Source organism: Orbicella faveolata, unplaced genomic scaffold (assembly GCF_042242905.1).
Source record: "Orbicella faveolata isolate gen_17 unplaced genomic scaffold, um_ofav_v1 contig_46, whole genome shotgun sequence".
In the NCBI taxonomy this organism is placed as follows: domain Eukaryota; kingdom Metazoa; phylum Cnidaria; class Anthozoa; order Scleractinia; family Merulinidae; genus Orbicella; species Orbicella faveolata.
The window spans coordinates 3242501-3261288 of record NW_028301576.1 but is presented as its reverse complement, the minus strand read 5'-3'; the positions used below and the strand labels follow the sequence as shown (position 1 = coordinate 3261288).

The 18788-nt window shown below is 37.6% G+C and overlaps 1 protein-coding gene across 1 annotated transcript; it reads left to right on the top strand.

Moving 5' to 3' along the window:
* Positions 1 to 1969: 1969 nt before the first annotated feature.
* Positions 1970 to 16258, top strand: LOC110044041 (uncharacterized). Its single transcript, XM_020749563.2, has 6 exons — positions 1970 to 2292; positions 7071 to 7405; positions 8955 to 9077; positions 10681 to 11001; positions 12004 to 12088; positions 12762 to 16258. Exons 1-6 carry the CDS (start codon positions 2186 to 2188, stop codon positions 12979 to 12981), a joined length of 1191 nt encoding a protein of 396 aa, XP_020605222.2. The 5' UTR covers positions 1970 to 2185; the 3' UTR covers positions 12982 to 16258.
* The last annotated feature ends 2530 nt before the right edge of the window (positions 16259 to 18788 follow it).

Here is an 18788-nt window from a genome sequence, read left to right as displayed (position 1 = left end):
AATCTTTCGAGATTGTCTCGTACTATACGGTTTTGTAGGAAAACCTTTCTCAAAACATTTTTTTAATTAGTGATGTGGGTTCCCCTCTTATTAGAGTGCGTTTGTCGTTTTTTCCGATCCCTGTCATGTTACATGGGCACGATCATCAAATCAAGAGTTTTTTCGTAGGTACGTGTACATTTGTTTTGATCCGTTATATAAAGCACGTAGGCACGTAACGGAACATTGACGATGCGAGAGGAGTGCCACAATCATGAAGTGTTTTAAAGGACGCTTGAGTGTTCTCGTAACTTCCTAAGTGCGTCACGTTGAACAAAGCAAAATCGTTAAGGACGTTTTTTATTTGTTAAAGTTTCTATTTTTCTACTGCATGACTAAGACATCTGCGATGGCCAATACCCAGTGTAAATCAGCCACTTAGAATAGTTTGCTGGTCCAATACTGTATACGTGATTCTGCTCTATATGGCTAATTACTGTGGTGTTCCATTAATCCGGACACTGACGGGCTACAAATCTGTCCGTACTAAGGGGCTCGCCATTTTAAACAGGTTCTTAAAATGACTGACTGAGCTTTAGTTTGGGTCAGAATAAAGTACCCGTAATAACGAGGTGACCGTATTCAGGGTTTCGCTGGAGCGAACAATTACATCATCATGTTCACCAACTTCGTTCCCAGGGTCCTCTCTCTTGTTGAATATTAACGTTCACTGTGCTAAAGGAAGCTAAAAGTTTCCTTTCCTTGGTGGTGTCCGAAGGCATTTGGCATTGCACTAAATGCCTTTGATTGTGTCTGTTTAGCCGTGCTCCATCGTCCATCATGAACTAAATCAGTAGTGCTTCAGTTTTTGCAACGAGTTCTCCTTATTCAACCCGTGTTGTAAATTGTATTTACCCATGACGTACCGATATTGCTGCCGCTAGTCGTGGTTTGTCTATGTTTGTCTCTGCCTGTTAGTCGTTTCCGCCTTGGCGACAAAGGAAGCGTCTAGCAATTTGAAAACCTCGACTGAACTTAAATTTTCATGGCAAGGAATGTAATGCATTAAAGTAAACAGAGAAACAGAAATGGATCAGCCTTGTATTCTTTCTTCGTATTTTATAATTCGGCGTGGCAGAAGACTGCGAATCTGTGAATTGTCAAGTACGTCAGCGAGGCGACTCCTTCCTCATTTAAAAATTAATGCTCAATTATCCTCCAAATATAGCTACTTTACCGACACCTATGTATTATTTCACATATTGTTCCTGATTTTGTTTTAACCTAACAGTTTTGAAAAAATTTACTCGGTTGAGAGTTTTCATTTTTTTCGGCGATAAATAAAGCCGACAGCTGGAAGCTCAGACAGTATATTATCCACAGAATGCATATCCCGAATTTTTACTTATGCGAGGGTTCACATTGCGGATGTCTGCGTTGAGGAAAGAGAGAGCTTGTCTTCACTTGTATACTATAGCACTGCGTAAGTGAGAGTGGGTGTTTATGGAGGATAAATGACATAGTTGAGTGATGAGTAATTGGCTTAGCACGACCTTACAAACTCACTCCAGAGTTGTAAGCTTTCGGGACCAAGAGGGAGAGAAGGTTTTCACAGGTTTCCGAGTTATCAGAATGTCGTGTCATTTAATATATTAATTTGAAGGAAAAAGAAATAAAAATAAAAAACACATCTGCTACATGGAAAAGGTGACAAGATCGTCAGTTCACTTTTATAATCAGCTAGGCCTTCCCTCATAACAAATATAACACGACTTGTCTCCATTTACACTCACTTTGCACGCACTACAGAATCCTTTACGTTTCAAGAAATTTCGCTTTAAAATCGGTCACAAATATTTTTGACAATTCTCAGCCGGTTTCTAAACAGCTCGGGAAGTACTTTCGAGAAGTCTTTCGAAGTTTGCGCGACGTTGTCATGGCGATTTAATAATTTGCCGCCGGCGTGACCTGGGACCGAAAGTGCCCTCGAGCGAAATAGAGCCTCTGCGAATTTGAGAACCTAGAATGTTTCCGGGTGCTTATTACTGAAGGTAAACAATCGATAGCATACTTTGGTTGCCATCGCCCTATTCATTCCTGCTTTGATTCAAAGAGCAAAGATATCGTGTGAAAATTTCGTGAGCAGAATCGAGTGGAGCCATGATATGAACTGACGGCAACAAGCGGCAATATACACGACTTCGTCATGATTTCGAAGCATCTTTTCTGTATTCTTGTCTTCTTCATTAACTTGAACTGCATTCCTGCTAGCGAAACCTACAAGTCTATCATGTGGGATCCCGAGAATCCGTCGTAAGTAAGATTTTTCTTGCGTGTGTGTTTGTATGTTGGTTGGCTTAAAGCTGTGATAAGCTGAAAGGCCATCATTCTGTAGACGGTACAGTATTGTGTAACCTCGATTTTTAGTCCATATGGCATCGATGAGGTGTTATTAATATTCTTTATTCTGAAAATTTACCATCGCTTTCATTCCATCGTGTTAAGCTTACTTCTTATAGTTTTATTCTAATCTTTGCGTTTGCAGTTGTCGTATTTTTCTTGTTATAGACTCATTCAGGATGTTACGTGTTTCACGACCAAGCTCAAGCTAAAGCTTATATTTTTTTAAAGCTTGTATTACAGACCAGAGAGAGGTTATCGTGTTTCGACCTTGTTTAAACACGTCTCTCTAGGAAGTTTTCTGTTTCGTCGAAATGCTTGCCCATATGTGCACTTTTCTTCAATATTCAGCTGTCAGTTGTTGAATGAGATACCTGAACAAGGTTTTTACAGGAATCAGTCAAGTACTTTTTATGGAGGTTGTTTATTATGTGTCCTGTTTATTATTAACTAGAGCCATTAACAGATTCTTGAATTTTTATCGACGAAATGTCTTCTATTACTTTTCTCCAAAATCAAGATGCAAGAGAGAAACTAAGATAATTTAACAGCGCGCGCGCTAGTCCTACCTAATTCCTATTGAGCCATCAGCGTATATGGCGTGTGCACTTTCAATTTAGCTGCAAAATGTCCGTCAAGTTTAGTGCAAGTTCCTTTTGTTTACGTTTTGGTAAGGTGAAGATTGTTCTGAACAATTCAAACCCTACTTTGAGCCTTTGACTTTTGCTGAGCCAAGATGTCTCCTTAAACTTGAGTATTTTGACTTTGTTTGTCTACATTTTCATTGAGTATTTTTGACTTTGTTTGCCTACATTTTCATTATAATTAATTCGAAGCGAATTTTTTAGAAACCAAGGGAAGCGTTTTTGTCCAACCGTTGCTCAACTGATTGTGGCGTGTTAAGATCCTAATTATATAAGGACCTTTGTTTTCCTTCACCATAAATATATGCGTTGTGAGAACTTTGTAGTCAATCACAAATGGAACATGTTGTAGAGCTCAATATGTTGTTGCCATGTTATAAATGAATTGGTTCATGCTTTTAGCTGTGTTGCTCGAGGCGATAGCCGTGAACAACTCTAGCTTCTCGACTAGTGCTCTCCAAACTTCCTGTGTTCATCCATAACTCCATATACGCACGCTTAGCATGAACCAGTTCTTTACTGTATTCTCTGTCGTCCAGTGTACAAATGAGAAGCATTTTTTTTGAAAGAGCTCAAAATCAGCTGCATACTATTTGTCATTTGAGCTTGTTGAAGATATTCATAAGTCTTTGTAAAGGGAACAGAAGTGAGCCCAGACTTGCTGATGATCTAGCATTTAAGTCAATAGATTATGCACGGTGTATGTCAATTATGGAAACAGAGGGAAATACGTCAATCATTCAAACCACAGTCTCTTTCAATGACTTAATGCACAACTGATTTCCAAGTTAATCACACTTACGAAATCAGTGAAGTGCTGCAGTTTTGGAAATCAGTTACAATGAGGTCTAAAAATGAACTGTGGTTTCTGTAATCGCTCAAGCGCTTGAATGACACTTATAGGAAATTGTTTCACACTAAGAAAAGACGACCAGGGGGGCATTCAGAAAATTACTAATATTGGTTGGTGGCACTAGCCCTGGTGAAATGTAATTTCAAAAGTAGCATGTTTAAATTCATGAAATTTGTTTCACAATTTTTGAGGTCCCTTTTTATTTGACTCCTGATTGTCTTGGTTCTAACCAAGCGTGAATATTTATTCGTGCTTCAAAACTTGTGTTTGCTTCCTTGTTCACTGGTTTCAGTTGGGTGCGAGCAAATTTTGTTGCACCATCCATTAATTCTTTTCTTTAAACTGATACAAAATGTAAAATGAATGAAATTATAGAGGCATATGTGCCAGGTGAAGACATGGGGGAAGTCTCCATGAAACCAATGAAAAAACTGTAAAAAGTGTTATTTGGACAACAATTAAATGAGACAGCTTAAGCAAACCATGATGGCAACGAGAATGCCACCAAACCACAGGTTTAATGAGTAGAACAATGGCTGTTCATGTGCGTACTAAATCTTTGCACAATTTCTTTTCCGTCCTCTGCACAGCAACAGAGAGAAATGACCAAGTTCTACGTATTTTGGAGAGCACGAGTGACGGTGGCAATTTTTTTATATTTTCATTTGGAATTGAATGCTGGCATTGAATATTTAGCTTGAGCAATTAGTTCTCAGAGACCAGTAGGCACTCTGAACAGATCTAGACCATTGCAAAATAATTTTGGAGGGAAAATGTAAATACGTATTTTACTAGGCATTATCCTCAGACAGGGTCGCCATTGTCATGGCTTAGGCTCTCTTGTTACATGTACACAAACCACAGATAGAGGAGTGTTTGAATTAAGACTAAATAAATGTGATAACATTATGCTGTTCATTAGCAAGGCTATGTGCACACTGTTCCTTGTTATTGTCAGTTTGGCATCCATTCTGCAACAAGACTGCTAATACATGTACAGTGTGCATGTAATAATTTCACAAATCTCATTAGTACAGTGGAACCCAAATTAGAGCTGACTTGCTTTAACTTTTTTAAACACAGGGTTCGTACAGGTCCTGGAAAACCTGGAAAGTCCTGGAATTTTATTGTGGCAATTTCCAGGACTGGAAAGTCCTGGAAAAGGGCTACTGGTCCTGGAAAGTTCTGGAAATCTGTTAAACTCAAGTAAAAAATATGAAATGTATGGCAGACAGTAAGGAGAATTAACATTAAGATCTTGAGAGTGAAAGGGTTAATGTGAATTTTAGAGTCCTGGAAAAATCAATCTGAGTCCTGGAAAAGTCCTGGAAAAGTCCTGGAAATTTGTTTCTGAAAAAGGGTACGAACCCTGTAAACAGGAAGTACATGTAAATGTGTTGGGTGGAATCTCTCCTTTTGGGTGCCTTCATTATACAGACATCTCAGTCTATATTGTTAACAGTATATTTATGTGTACAATGTACATTATAGTTCTAGACAAACGAGAATTCATATCATGATCTCAGCTTCTTTATTTTGTACCTGAAATGTCCACTAAAATATCCCGAAAATAACTTCTCACAAATTTTGGAAGGGTCATGTTTGCTTTCTCTGGCACTCCAAACTTCCAGCTAGCATTTATGGCAAGCAAGAAGCTCACCATCAAGTTCCTGATCCACAGTGTCTTTTGGTTATCAATATTGGAAAGAAAGATCTTGGTGCAAGGACTTTTTCAGCCACTTGAATGTCAGAAATAGAATAAAATTTTAATTTATAGACTGATGATAAAAATATCACTTTAAACATCCTTCAAACGTGATAATGATGAAGACTTTTCAATGTATTTTGAAGTGTTTTGGTGACCTTCGCTTTTTGGGTGCACTTGCATGCATTGAAAAAGACGTTTTCCCAGTGAAGCACTTGAATATTTGTTACCTGTGGTGCAACCGAAATAAAGGAAATTGCCGTTTGTGATATAGGTTCAGAGTTACAAGTGTTTACCTTCATCTGATGTGACAAGGAAAAGAAAACAATATGTGCTAGTCAATTGATCTAAACTGAGATGGAGGCAGGCAAACCTCAAGGAAGTCTTTAATATCAAATTCCCAGTGTGGATGAATTTTTTTTGTGACAATTTTATGTGCATCTTGGAAGGAACAACATCTCCTAATATTTTCCCTTTTTGTTAACTCCTATATAAGATTAATTTTAGCAATTTCCAGATAATTATAATTTAATAACAATACAATTCATTATACAGATGGCTCATATCACACAAAGTGATTTTTAGCTCCTACTGTTTATTTCATATTATGGCTGTAGGTACGATGTAGTTTTTGTCAAAATGTATTTTGTAAGTTTTCGAATTCATGAAGGTCCTAAACTACATTCTTAGGTGTTTGTGAAACTGAAAAAGAGTGTTCTACATGTTCTTGATATGAACTCAAAGTTCATTTAGAACCACAGAATTATATTGATCATGTGAACAGGCATTGGTAAATTGTTTTGAACACATGGGACATATCATAATTGTTCTCTTTTCTGCAATGTAATTTTTAATATTATTTTAATATTAAAATTATCTTAATTTATCTTTTGCCATGCCTTCTAATAATTCTATCAGGTGTGTTTAATATAAATTTCTAGATGTAAATTTTGAATGCACATGCAATGTGACAGTTGAACCCTGCTATTTGGAATTCTGATAAATGTAGTTCCAAATAGCAGGGCTCAAAATAACTGGGTTAACATTAAAATATGAAAGTAACAAAAAACTATAGCTAATAAATGTGTACAATCGTCATGATGGAATGCATTTTTTATTGACTAGGGGAAATTGGTCTGAGTTTGAAATAACAGGGAATTTGAAATTACCGAGTTTCAATTAGTGGGGTTCAACTGTACATACAGGTACAGATACCTAATCTACAGGTATCTGATTATGTTAATTTTCCAGTCTTTTTTGATTGCCATGGCCACAGATCTCTCTTTGATTAAAGGCATTAAACTACCTATTAAAACATGTGTAACTTGTCATTTTGATGTCATTACTTTATGCCAGTTACTATCAAGTGTTAAACAAGCTTTTTAAAGAACAAAATTATGAAAACATTCACCAGACAACTGAAAAGTAGCTTATTCAATTTGCTAATAAATTCATTTTTGTACTTTCCATGGCTTTCTTCTCTTTATAGATTTATTGTTGGAAATTCCGACTGCCCCTACAAGTACAAGCATCTGAAAATCCGTTCTGCATCAAAAATACAATTTATTTGTCCAAATGTTGCCACTGTCCTGCGGACAACTTCAGAAGAAGTTTCAAAAACAAACAAGTTTGAAAACCTCTGGCTATTGTACAACAAAGACAGCTTTGATAAATGCGACACAACGCTAGATGAAAACGTTACTCAGCCTGCCCTCCGTTGCAACGAGCCAACACAGCTGCAATTTCATTCTATTACATTTCAGCGCTTTGCAGCCACACCAGGCGAGCCTGAATTCAAAAAAGGACATTCCTATTACATTATCGGTGAGTGACAACAAAACAATTAAGTAGTTAATTATAAACTAGGTATGAAAATTGAAAATTAGATGATTCCACAGAGCATTTGAGCAATAATGGCAAAAATTAAGTTACCAAATAAACCTCATGCCATGGTAATATTTTGAACACAGTTCATATAGTGTGATCGTCCAGGTGAGGGTAGTTCTGAAAAGAACTGTAGTTGGTGACTGATGCTTTGATAACGTGAGCCGAAGTCATCTTCAGAGTCAAGTGAATAATTATATTTTGAACACAGTTAAGAGGAGTGCACCGTGACTTAAGCTCTCAAGCTGACCCAGTGAGAGAAAATTGAACTTGAGGTTATCCATATTTCAGTTAAAACATACATTTTGCCTCAGTTGAAAACTTAGTAAGACATGGATTAAGCATTCTTACGAGGTTTGACATTAACTTTCTCGAGAACGCTTGAGAATTTAATCGCGGGGTCACTTAGAGAAATGAACTAAAGTGAGATGTTTTAAAAACTATTTCAAACGTTACCGTGCTATGTCTTGAGTAGATTTTTAGTACATAATTTTTGCAGTTATTGCTCGAACTTTGAGTGGAATCTGTCTTAAATATCTTTTCAGAGGAAATTTTGCCCGTCGTAAATACAAAAAGGGGTTTCATTAACATTTTCAGTAGGGGGGTAGCTGGTTTTCGCGGGCGAGCAAAACTTTTTGAACTTCATTATAAGGAGAACTTTTCTCTAGATGGTCAAGCCAGGCTGGCAAAATCATCCATATTGGCCAGTGTCTGGCTCTTAATGACACCCCTGAGAAAATGAATTACAGTGGAACCTCTGGTTGCAACCACCTCTCGTAAGTGACCAGTTCTCCAAACTACCAAAAGTTTCCCAGTCAAATCACTATATTTGGAACCTCTTGTAAGCGACATCCTCTTGTAAGTGACTGCAGTCACTTTTAGAGTTAAAATTTTGAAATTTTCTTTTGTTTTTAACCTCCCATAAGCGACCACTTGACAGACAATGAAGTGAAAATTGGTCAATACGGTGTTGTAACATTATCGCATTCCTAGGTGCTACATGTACAAGAGAAGGAAATTTCTCAATGGGAAGAGCTGGATTTTTTTTCTTGAAATTGACTTTTTGCATGAGTAAAACTTTGAGAATTGAAAGAAAAATGTATACCATATGCTAATGAGGCAAAATTTTGACAATAATTATGGTCTAAGCTCTCATAAGTGACCACCTCCCCTAAACAGCCACCTAAGCTTGACTTTTTGAGTGGTCGCATACTGGGGGTTCAACTGTATGTGTATATGGTTTCAAAAAGGTGTGGGAAATGCTCTGAAAATTAGGTCAAAACATTGGCAAATTTAATACAGGATGTCTTATATCATACAGCTGCCAGTGAATCCCGCATTCTAATACTGGTTCCTACAGAATATCTACAAAATTGTATTGTCTGATAAATTACTAAGTTTAATTCAAAAATGGTCTGGGGCTCATAGAGTTTTAAAACATATTTTCTTGACTCCCTTACTGACGCAGCATTTTATATTGTTGTTTCAGCAACTTCTGATGGAAAATCTTCGAACATTAATGCCACAAGTGGAGGCCACTGTAATGACACTGGCAAAAACGTTTCCATGAAAATTGAAGTTTATGTTTGCAATGAAACAGACCAGGTTGAAGGTAAGAGCATGTGTATCAACCAGTAATTCTCAAGGATACACGGTTCGAAAAACTTGAATTCCAGCTTGGCTTTGGATGAGTAGCTCTTAAATTTTGCTTGCCCTGGGCAAGTCGTAGTTTGCTCTTTTAATGATTTAGTTGGCAGAGACTTGCCTGAGCCCTTGCCCATCAGGCAAGTGAGAATGAAAAGGTACTTGCCCAGAAGGGAAATCTACTTGTCCCAGGCAACTGGACTGCCCTTTTTTTGAGCCCTGATACATGCAAATACCATATAGCCAGTGTATATACACATGCATGCCACTAGTAAGATATGTTATATGTGAGAGTTCACATTGCAAGGAGTGGGGCTGGGAGAAATCATCTGCAGTGCAGCTGATGAAGTGAAGCACTCAGGCACAAAATCCAGTGCCAGTTGTACAGCAGAATATTGATTTTGTACGTCTACATGTAAAGTCAAGTCTCTTTAAAAAAACATTAGGTTTTCAATGCAGAATGCAAGTGTGGTAATGGTGTGCATGCATGGGAGTTTATATGGAAAAAAAAAGAATGAAATTGAATTATTATATGGCTTGTGTTTGTAGTCTATATAATGCGCATTCTGATTGGCGAACTCTAGGGCATTATTCTCCTGTAATGCCCACAGGCCGATTATGGACCTGTATAGACAAAGCAAATAGCCATATAATAAACAATTTGTTAACTGGAAACATTCAATCTTTGAGGGAAAATCTCAAACCTCATCCTTGCCATATTGACCTCCCTATCCCTTGGTCATTACACACAGTCTCGGTTTGAGATTTTCCCTTAAAAACCTCACTATAGGTTAATAAGTAGTTATGATAGATGTACAGTATACTATATACCTAGTAATTAATCTGATAACCCCTCTCTTCTATTTTTCATTCTTTTCGACCATCTTTCTAATTTATTTACTTTTTCCCAATTTTCTACAGTGATCTATTTTAATTATTAATAAAAACGTTAAAATTTTGTTATTAGATCTTAATAGACTAGCCCGCCTACATGTAGCCTATACTACACTGTAGCCCGTGGGCCAGTCTAACTGAATAAATGTAAATTGAGGAATGAAACTAAAAGATTGATTGAAGATTGATAGATTCAAAGGAGTTCAAGATTATCAAGCTTGTAATGATCTTTCCTTGGTTTGTAAAATCCTTGCTTCATGGAAGACATCAGGTTCAATATTCTTCCAAGGTGTTACTTTAAGCAACAACAACAAAAACAATCAATCTTTATTTGTGCTGTTACATGTAGATTTACCTACAGCTGTGTAAGAAAAATAAATTGAAACAGACCCAGGTTTGATATTGGCAGATATATGAGAGCTGACTACAGCCACTTACTAGTCAGGCAAGTGGGCCCTGACTAGTAAAGTAAATAAAAACATGGAAAAATGTGGAGGAAATGGGACACCTATACAAGCATGCAAACACACACAATACAAAATAATTAGCAATGGCTGTTCACTTAAAATGAAATTAAAATAATTTCAAGTACAAAATGAAGTGCAGTTCATCTTACATACTGTAAATCTGTAATTCAGTCTAATTTACTTACTTTCATATGTTTGGTTTGGCTGTAGATGAAATGTGCAAAAATGGTGTTGGTGAACTGACATGCCCAGGTGACACTTCCTCAAGCTCATCATGCCCAGGTGACACTTCCTCAAGCTCATCCTTGTCCACACCCACACCCACACCCACACCCTCCACTCCACATGTTACAATGTCATCTACACCCTTTGAGACAACCGCAACCCAGATACCCACACCCACAACAGTGGCGACAACTTCTACAAATTCGGCAATAGCAACAAAGGAACCTCATGAAACAACATTAGAAACAACAGTAAGAGAAGGAAAACTGAGGGCTCAGAAGGGTGATTCAAATGGAGACAGTGAAAGTAAGCATTCTTAATACTTCAAAAGTGGATAGCATACAAAGTAGTTCAGGGTTGATTTGTTGTTAACTATGCCTCTTTGTACATAATATTTAATTATACCTCTAGTGTAACAAAACATTACCGGTATCTTGTGAATCATTCCTGATGGGGCATGGATTGTGCAACTCGCTTTCATACTGCCCTTGAAATCAAGGTGTTCTGCATTTAAGGAATTCAAAAGACAATTAAAAATATTACATAATTTTCAATAAGTTTCCAAATTTAGGTAAAGTGGCTTTAATGGTTCTGGGTGGTGGACTCCAGATAAAGAGGTTTTACTTAACATATATCCCCATATATAGTCCCTCTCACCTCCTAGTGGCATAGAATGGTCACTTGTGAACTGTCAGGGCATGTGGATAACCTGTTCTGGACTAATTTCCCACCAAATGGAACTAGGAATACAGTCAAACCTGTATATAATGGTCACCCTCGGGAAATCACTGGGTAACCATTTTATACAGGGTGACAGCTATATACACATCAACTTAACGGTAGATAGAAGGGCGTGATTTTAATTCATGAAGTCGTTTGGTGACTGTAATATACAGGGTGACCGCTATATACAGGGCCATTATATACAGGTTTGACTGTACTCTAAATAGTCATTAGAACTGACAGTGTGGGCCTTGTGTGGCCCTTAGAAGAAAAGTACAACCGATGAATAATAATACTAGACTAAATTATGGAAAAATAATGTGCCAAAAGTGGATGTTGAGGGGAAGTGGGAGGGGGGCTCCAAAGGGAAAATAACTCTCCCTCCCCTCCAATCTGGAGAAGTCCCTTCTTCGCTTCAGACACTTCTCTTACCCCCTTACTTTTGAGCAGTTCAGGATTTCACACTGCTGGCAAGGGTGTGGAGAACTTTCATTTCAAATCCCTTGGGTCGAGAGGCCATGCTTCTGTGAAATTCAATTTAATATGAAGCTAACCTATTTTCCTTTTTCAACTTTTCTCTTGCAGCAGTTTGGATGGTTACAGCATGCATATTCATGGTCCTCAGTGTTGCAATTGTCATCGCCATGATTTGGTATATCTTTTTTTTCGGGTAAGTATTTGAAGAGAATTGAATACCATCCTGAAAATCACTGAGCGAACTTTTACTGTAGGATGGTCAGGGAGGTTTGGCCTGGGTTGTTTGAAAGGTGGATAATGCTATCCACAGGATAAATCACTATCCAGTGGATAGTGCACTTTGTTTTTTTAACACTTATCCCCTGGATAGCAATTTATCTGGTGGATAGCATTATCCAGCCTTCAAACAACCAGGGCCTGATGTTTAGCACTGGATGGCAGGGGTATTGTTCTGAGTTAGAGCCGCGGCATAATTGTGTTGTGTTGTGTACTCTCACAGTGCCTTTCTTCATGTACCATGTGCTGTATTAATAGCTCCCAACATATTCAATGCAAATTCAGTGCAGTCTTGTCCAAACATTTCGTTAGTTAGGGAGCAGGGTGAAGAACTTACATGTAAGGCGACCTTACAAAAAACTAGTGGGGAAGAGGGTGGCCATATGGCAAAAATACTTTGAATAACATTGTCACTTGATCTTACTGCATGTAAACTCCAAATTTGCAACCAGAAAAAATGTAGTTATGTTTCTGCTAGGGCACAAGATAAAAGTCGGTTTTGTTCATAAATTTGCAATAAAATTCCCTTTTTGTTTGTCAGATCACATATGATACTCGAATATTCATCATGATGGCTTATTTTCTTGTAGAAAAAAGAAGGGGTGCCAATATGAGCCAAGAAAAGTTACACCAGATCATCAATATGGCAGCAAGAATCCTGCTTTCAAACATGATCATGAAGGCTTTGCTGAATCAGAAACTGGAAGTCAGATTCCTGACAAAGAAGGCGGCGTTGTCATATATAATAAAGAAGTGTTTTACAATAAGGATGATGGAGGTGAGAATGACAAGAAAAATCTACCAGTCTAAATGAATTTAATATTCGTCTGTTATCGCATGATTATTTCCATTCCTGTGACATAGACTTCAAAACTATTCTAGATTAATACCAGTAGATACTAAAGTTAAAGCGCACATACTGATGAATTGAGATCACTGAGCCTCTAAGCAAGTTCTCTTCCAAGAGCTGTCAAGAGAGCTTGTTTTCACGCTACACCAACAGGGATTGGCTTGTTTTCTTTGACTGGCCATCATTTACGTCCATAATTGTATCTATAACAAAATCCTCGATCGTGATTGGTACTCCGCGCGCCTATTTGTCACGCAATCGGCGCCCGATCACATGGGTGTCACATGGGAGTTACACGTATCCAATTGGAACTTTTTGTAATTGGATACCCACGTGATTCGCACGTCAATTAATGGCTTCCTTCGCAATGTTCCAAAACTTTATTTCCTACAGTTTTCAAACCTTATGAAAAGTTCTACAGACGTTTTCGCGCAAAAGAAGTTCTCATAAGACAATTTTATTCCAAAATTTGTTATAGATACGATTAGTTAGTAATTGGACCTCCTGGAGTAATCGTGCTCGTAGTTTCAAATCGGTCTTACGCTTCGCGCTCGTCCGATTTTGAAATTACTCGCGCGATTACAGCCTGAATTGTACTCCACTCGGTCCAGTTACTAATGCAAATTATACCAACATGTAAAAGTTGGCAGCTTGCCCTTGGGATTAGTCCCTGCAGGACTCTTTAGTAGTGTTACAGCGGAACACATGGGGACAAGTCACAAAGACCAGTTTCCTTTTGATGTGCTGACCTTTAGTTTGAGTACCCAATGCTCCAGGAAATTGCTGCTTGATCAATTCAAACCAGTGCGATGTCGTGTGATAAGTTGCGAGGGCAAAATTGATGTCCCAGTAACAAGATTGGCTTATGAAAATGTGTAGTTTACACAGAGAGACATGTTCATAACGTAGGCAAAATTTACAGGGGCAAGAATGCAGTACATGATCATTTGTTTATCATTCATACAGTACCTTGAGTCATCTTCAAGTTTGAATCATTTTTTGTTCTCAATCTCTCAGACAGTACAATAGAATGAGCACTAGAGGAGAGATTTGTTTCTATTGTTGTTAAGTACAGTGTAATAATTTAGACATTTTTTTAGGCTCGAATGCTTGAATTCTAGAAAAGAATATATACTACTTTTTATCCAAAACGTTCACAAAAAGAATGTGGACAAAGTTGAAGAATCAGTCTTTATCACGCTTGTCTGGGATTTCTTTGAAATACGTTTAGTACCATACAGATCGTGGTCCATATTTTCATAGAAGTAATGATACTATTGAAAGAAATTAATTTATCCAGTAGGAAACAATGTTCATTGATTCATGGGTGAGAGTGCTCCCTTAATTAGATGATATACAGGCGGCCATACTTTCCAAATATTATTATTTCTCATGTAATAGAGAGGTTAAGCATGACGTTTACAGCAAACGGCAAACGGCAAAAATGAAACTTTTGCCGTCTCTCTTCAGCTGTGTGTACAGTAGAGTGAAATTATTTGTATTTGCAGTGAATAGTAGGAGGCGTTATGCTATTTTTGTGTGCTTTATTTACGGATTATAAGAAAAGAACTCAAAGTCAGAAGTTATCATCGCCGTTTGCCGTCCGCCGTCTGCCGTCTGCCGTCCGCCGTCTGCCGTCTGCCGTTAACGTCATGCTTAACCTCTCTATTATTTCATGAACACAACCCTTACTACACGAGAAAACATTTCAATCCAGTTTGTCTATCGTTTGCGTAGTAAAGGACCAGGGAGAAAAATCGAGTGTTCCCTTGTTCCGGTAAGGGAACACGGAAAAAAATCGAGATTACATTCCTGAGATAACCCTCAGCTGGGTTGAGTTGTTTGAAAGCCGGTTAACGCTAACCCAGGGGTAAAAGTTATCTGAAGTATTTTTTTCTGTATAAAAATGTTTTTCAATGTTTAGGTTTGTGTAGTTTGAGATTATTTAGACTCAAAACTGGAGGACAAACGATATAGGCTGAAAACCTCACCGAAAAGTTACAAAACTGAAATCAAAGTGTTCTCTAATCCTGGGTTAGCTTAATCGGGCTTTGAACAACTCGGCCCAGGATTGTAATGTGTTAACCTGTGAGAAGGATAAATAGAAAATTATCGGAGAAAGATAGTGGCAACAGCAGAGAATTTTATTGTATGAAGTATTTTGAAAGGATATTCAACATGTATGGAATTGAATATTAAATATTATTATAGTAATTAGAGCAGTTTTCACTGGAGTGCCGCCGGAAAAGTAATAGGTCTTGCATTACAGCACGCCACACGATTGGCTGAAAGAACTCGCGCCAATTTTCATCAATCAAACCAATCATGACTCGTTCGCACGCGTTTTCCCGCGCTTCTCGTCAGCTACGTTTATTTACTTCGAGTTTTGATTGGTTCACTGGATTGGCTTCCCTGCTAGCAGAGGCTCTTTTCCTGGTGTTCTCCCGTCAGCGAACACCAGGAAAAGAGCGTCTGCTAACAGGGAATGGATTAGCTAGAGTGATAACTTTGCTTCTGGTTTTACGAGACTCGATTAAAAACTGCTCTATTCAATTTGAGCAAATGTTAATGGATAGAAGGGTGTTGTGTAGAAAACGAAGACTTTGATTCAGTACTATAAGTTTTCATTACGGTCCAATTCAAAGTTAATGGATTTGCTCAAATTTTAATAGCAACAGATCAGATTAAGTTATAATATAGCTAAAGATATCACTGGTTTTAACAGGCGATAGAAGTTATTTTCTTAGATAGTAGATTTCACTGTCACACCCGCGATTTGAGTTAGGCAGCTGCATTTGAGTTTTGACATATTCGGTATTTGTCGACTTAAGGCACGTGACAAAAGATTTTGCTGACCAAATCAGAGGGATCCCGGATGTGCAATACAGGTATTGTAAGAAGTGTATAGTCGTATTACTTATTTTAATAATTTTTTTATATACGTATATGTTGCCTGAATTACATATGTCACAGTACATGTGAATCCCTCAGATTTGATCCGTAGAGTCTTCGGTAAATTAGTCTATGTCAAGATTTTTCATGCTGTAATCTGTCGCGCCATTTTACCCATCTTTCCAAATGTCAACTACAGCGAAGTCTTCGCTACATTTGCATTAATTGCTGATAGATCTTGTTAGAGTTGTCTTGGATGATATAAAATACAAATTTGCATCGTAGTGCTTTTGAAGCAAATGTAAATAATTACCTATGTACAAAAATAAACGACTTTTCTTGAAACTTGTCTTCACAATTCTGCGATCATCGGGAAGCTTGCCGTTGTCCAATTTTAAACTTGGGATAATTTTTCTAAACTCAGGGACTCTTGTCAACGCCGCGTCTCGACCCCAGGTCTTGCCGGGGCTTGCCTTATTGTTGCTTATTTTCGCGAGACTTCGGAAGTTTTTGAAAATTGCGAACTTAAAGACCCGCGAAAAAAAGGTTTTCGCGAAAATTTAATGCCTTGTTGCTGATGAAGGGGGAGTCAGCTCTTCCCCCGCCCCCTCCCCACTGGTCCATTTGAGGAAACTTAGGTGGTCCTTCAGCCGCAAGAGCAAATACGGACGGTGTCACGTACTCTGTATAGCTCTGCTTTGTTGCAAAGGAACATGCTAAACTGTTTTCAATTTCGTTTTGTTATATAATTTTGTTCAGTGTCATCGGAAACTATTGCTATATGGAAAATTAAAATCAGTTGAGCCAGTTTTGAGACTAACTGTCAGTGATGTGACAATTTTCGCGAAAGTTAGTCCCTTTTGACGTATTTTTCTGCCCAAATCGCAAAATTTGAGTCCAGCGAAATATATGCCCGTTCCAGTTTCGCGAAATTAAGTTCCCCCGGATGTGAGTGGCAATGTAAGGTACGTTATAGAGCTTTATGCATGCTGAGAACCTAGGCACGCAATGCGAGCAAACGCTGATTTTCGGCGTGGGGACTTTCTTCCTTTAGTCGTAGAATTTTTGAATAAAATATATATCTGTTGCTGTGGGTTAAACTAGAGGGAATTTAAAATTAGAGGCCTTGCGGTGTTTTCTCTTGGTCATAGCTTCTCGTGGAACTGAATTTGTCTAAGAAGTTAAAATTGGTTTGATCCTACTCAGACGTCAATTCACCGAGTTGCAGTATACTGATTAACTAACATGCCACCTAGAGTGAGTTACAATTCTCCTAGATAAGTCATGGTAGATCTGACCTGACCTGCAAAACATGATGTCTGTTTGTGTTCTCTGCCCTAGATTCCACAGAGTTTGAGAGACTTAATTCACCATCTTGTTCACGATCCAAAGTGTGTTTTTTAAATCGTTTTTTTTTTGTCACTCGACAACCCTCGAAAAACAAGAGGAAATGCACATCCCAAAGCAAAACGGCATTTTAGACCAAAAACGTATTTTTGAAAGGTTTCGGCAGACAAACGTCGCCAAGGTTAGTCACAATTCGAAGCTATCTTTTAGTGTCAGGAGAGGTTCTTAATATCGTCAAAAGCCTTGAATTTTTTTCTCTCTTGACTTGTCCTTTGGCGTTCAAGTTCTCAAGAAAAACAAATTAAGAAACGGAATGGTTCAGAAGAGCTGGAAACTTGAATGCACTTGTGGTAAAAGAGAACCGCTTTTTGAAAAAAGCCCAGTTTTTATCCGTTTTTATCCGTCTTTATCCGTCATGCGAATTTTTTCTGGATCACACACTTATTTTATTTAGATGGAAAAGAAAACAAACAGCGGTTACAAACATCACAAGTAGGCAGCGGATGGTCTAAAAACCTTAACTGTATTAACTTGACGTCTAGTTGTAATGTTTGTAACCGCTGTTTGTTTTCTTTTCCTTCTGAAATTGAAATGGCGGAAGAACAAGAATATTTATGATGTTATTTTATTTACTTTACTGGTTAGATCATCGATAACCCATTCAAGAATTTTAAGACTGCGTTTTTCACTGACATATGACAATAACATTCCGGAAACGTCTCGCAACAGAATCTCGAGAATCTACTGAGGAAATGAAATGGTCGCTTTTCATTTTATTTGGTCGCTCAATTCAATTACACGCACCATAATAATAATGATAATGATAATGATAATTTCGATACGATTCGCTTCGATTTTAAAAAATAATTTCTATCAACAATGCTAAAAAAAGGTTAAAAAGTAAAAAACACCAAACGTTATTGATAATTTAAAAAATAGTCTAGTTACACGTTTCATGAAAATAAAAGCATTTAAAAAAAACCCTAATTAATTATTATTGCACAGATCGCAGCTACGGCATCCTTCATCCAGCAGAGTTTCCACTGAGGTTCATCTTACGAATGTTCGTTTTGAAAACATTTTAAATACTGGTAGCCAACCTTAATTTGCTGGGGAACCTGTTCCGTAATTTTGGATCCAGATATCTAGTAACTCGATAGTAACTGAGTGTTTGCAAAAAGTACAGATCATAGGTAGAATTACGAGAAAATTAACGTGCTAGAATCTGACTTTCGTTTTAGTGATTATCCTGGATTATCTCAAAAAAGTGATTGAAAGATCTCATAAAAATTGGAAGAAAAAAATATAAATATTTTTCACGGTAATGACGCCAAGAGAGCCCTTTGCAATCTTTGCTCTCCACAAACTTGATCATACAAAAACTTTTTTTTTGTTTTTCAAGTTCAAACTATTATGGGAAAGTCTTTGGGGGCAAGACCCGTCGCTCCTTGAAACAATTTCGTTTCAGTTTTCATTTTTCATCTTAGTGATGTCGCCAAGATAAAGTAGTCAAAGCAACTTTTAAAAA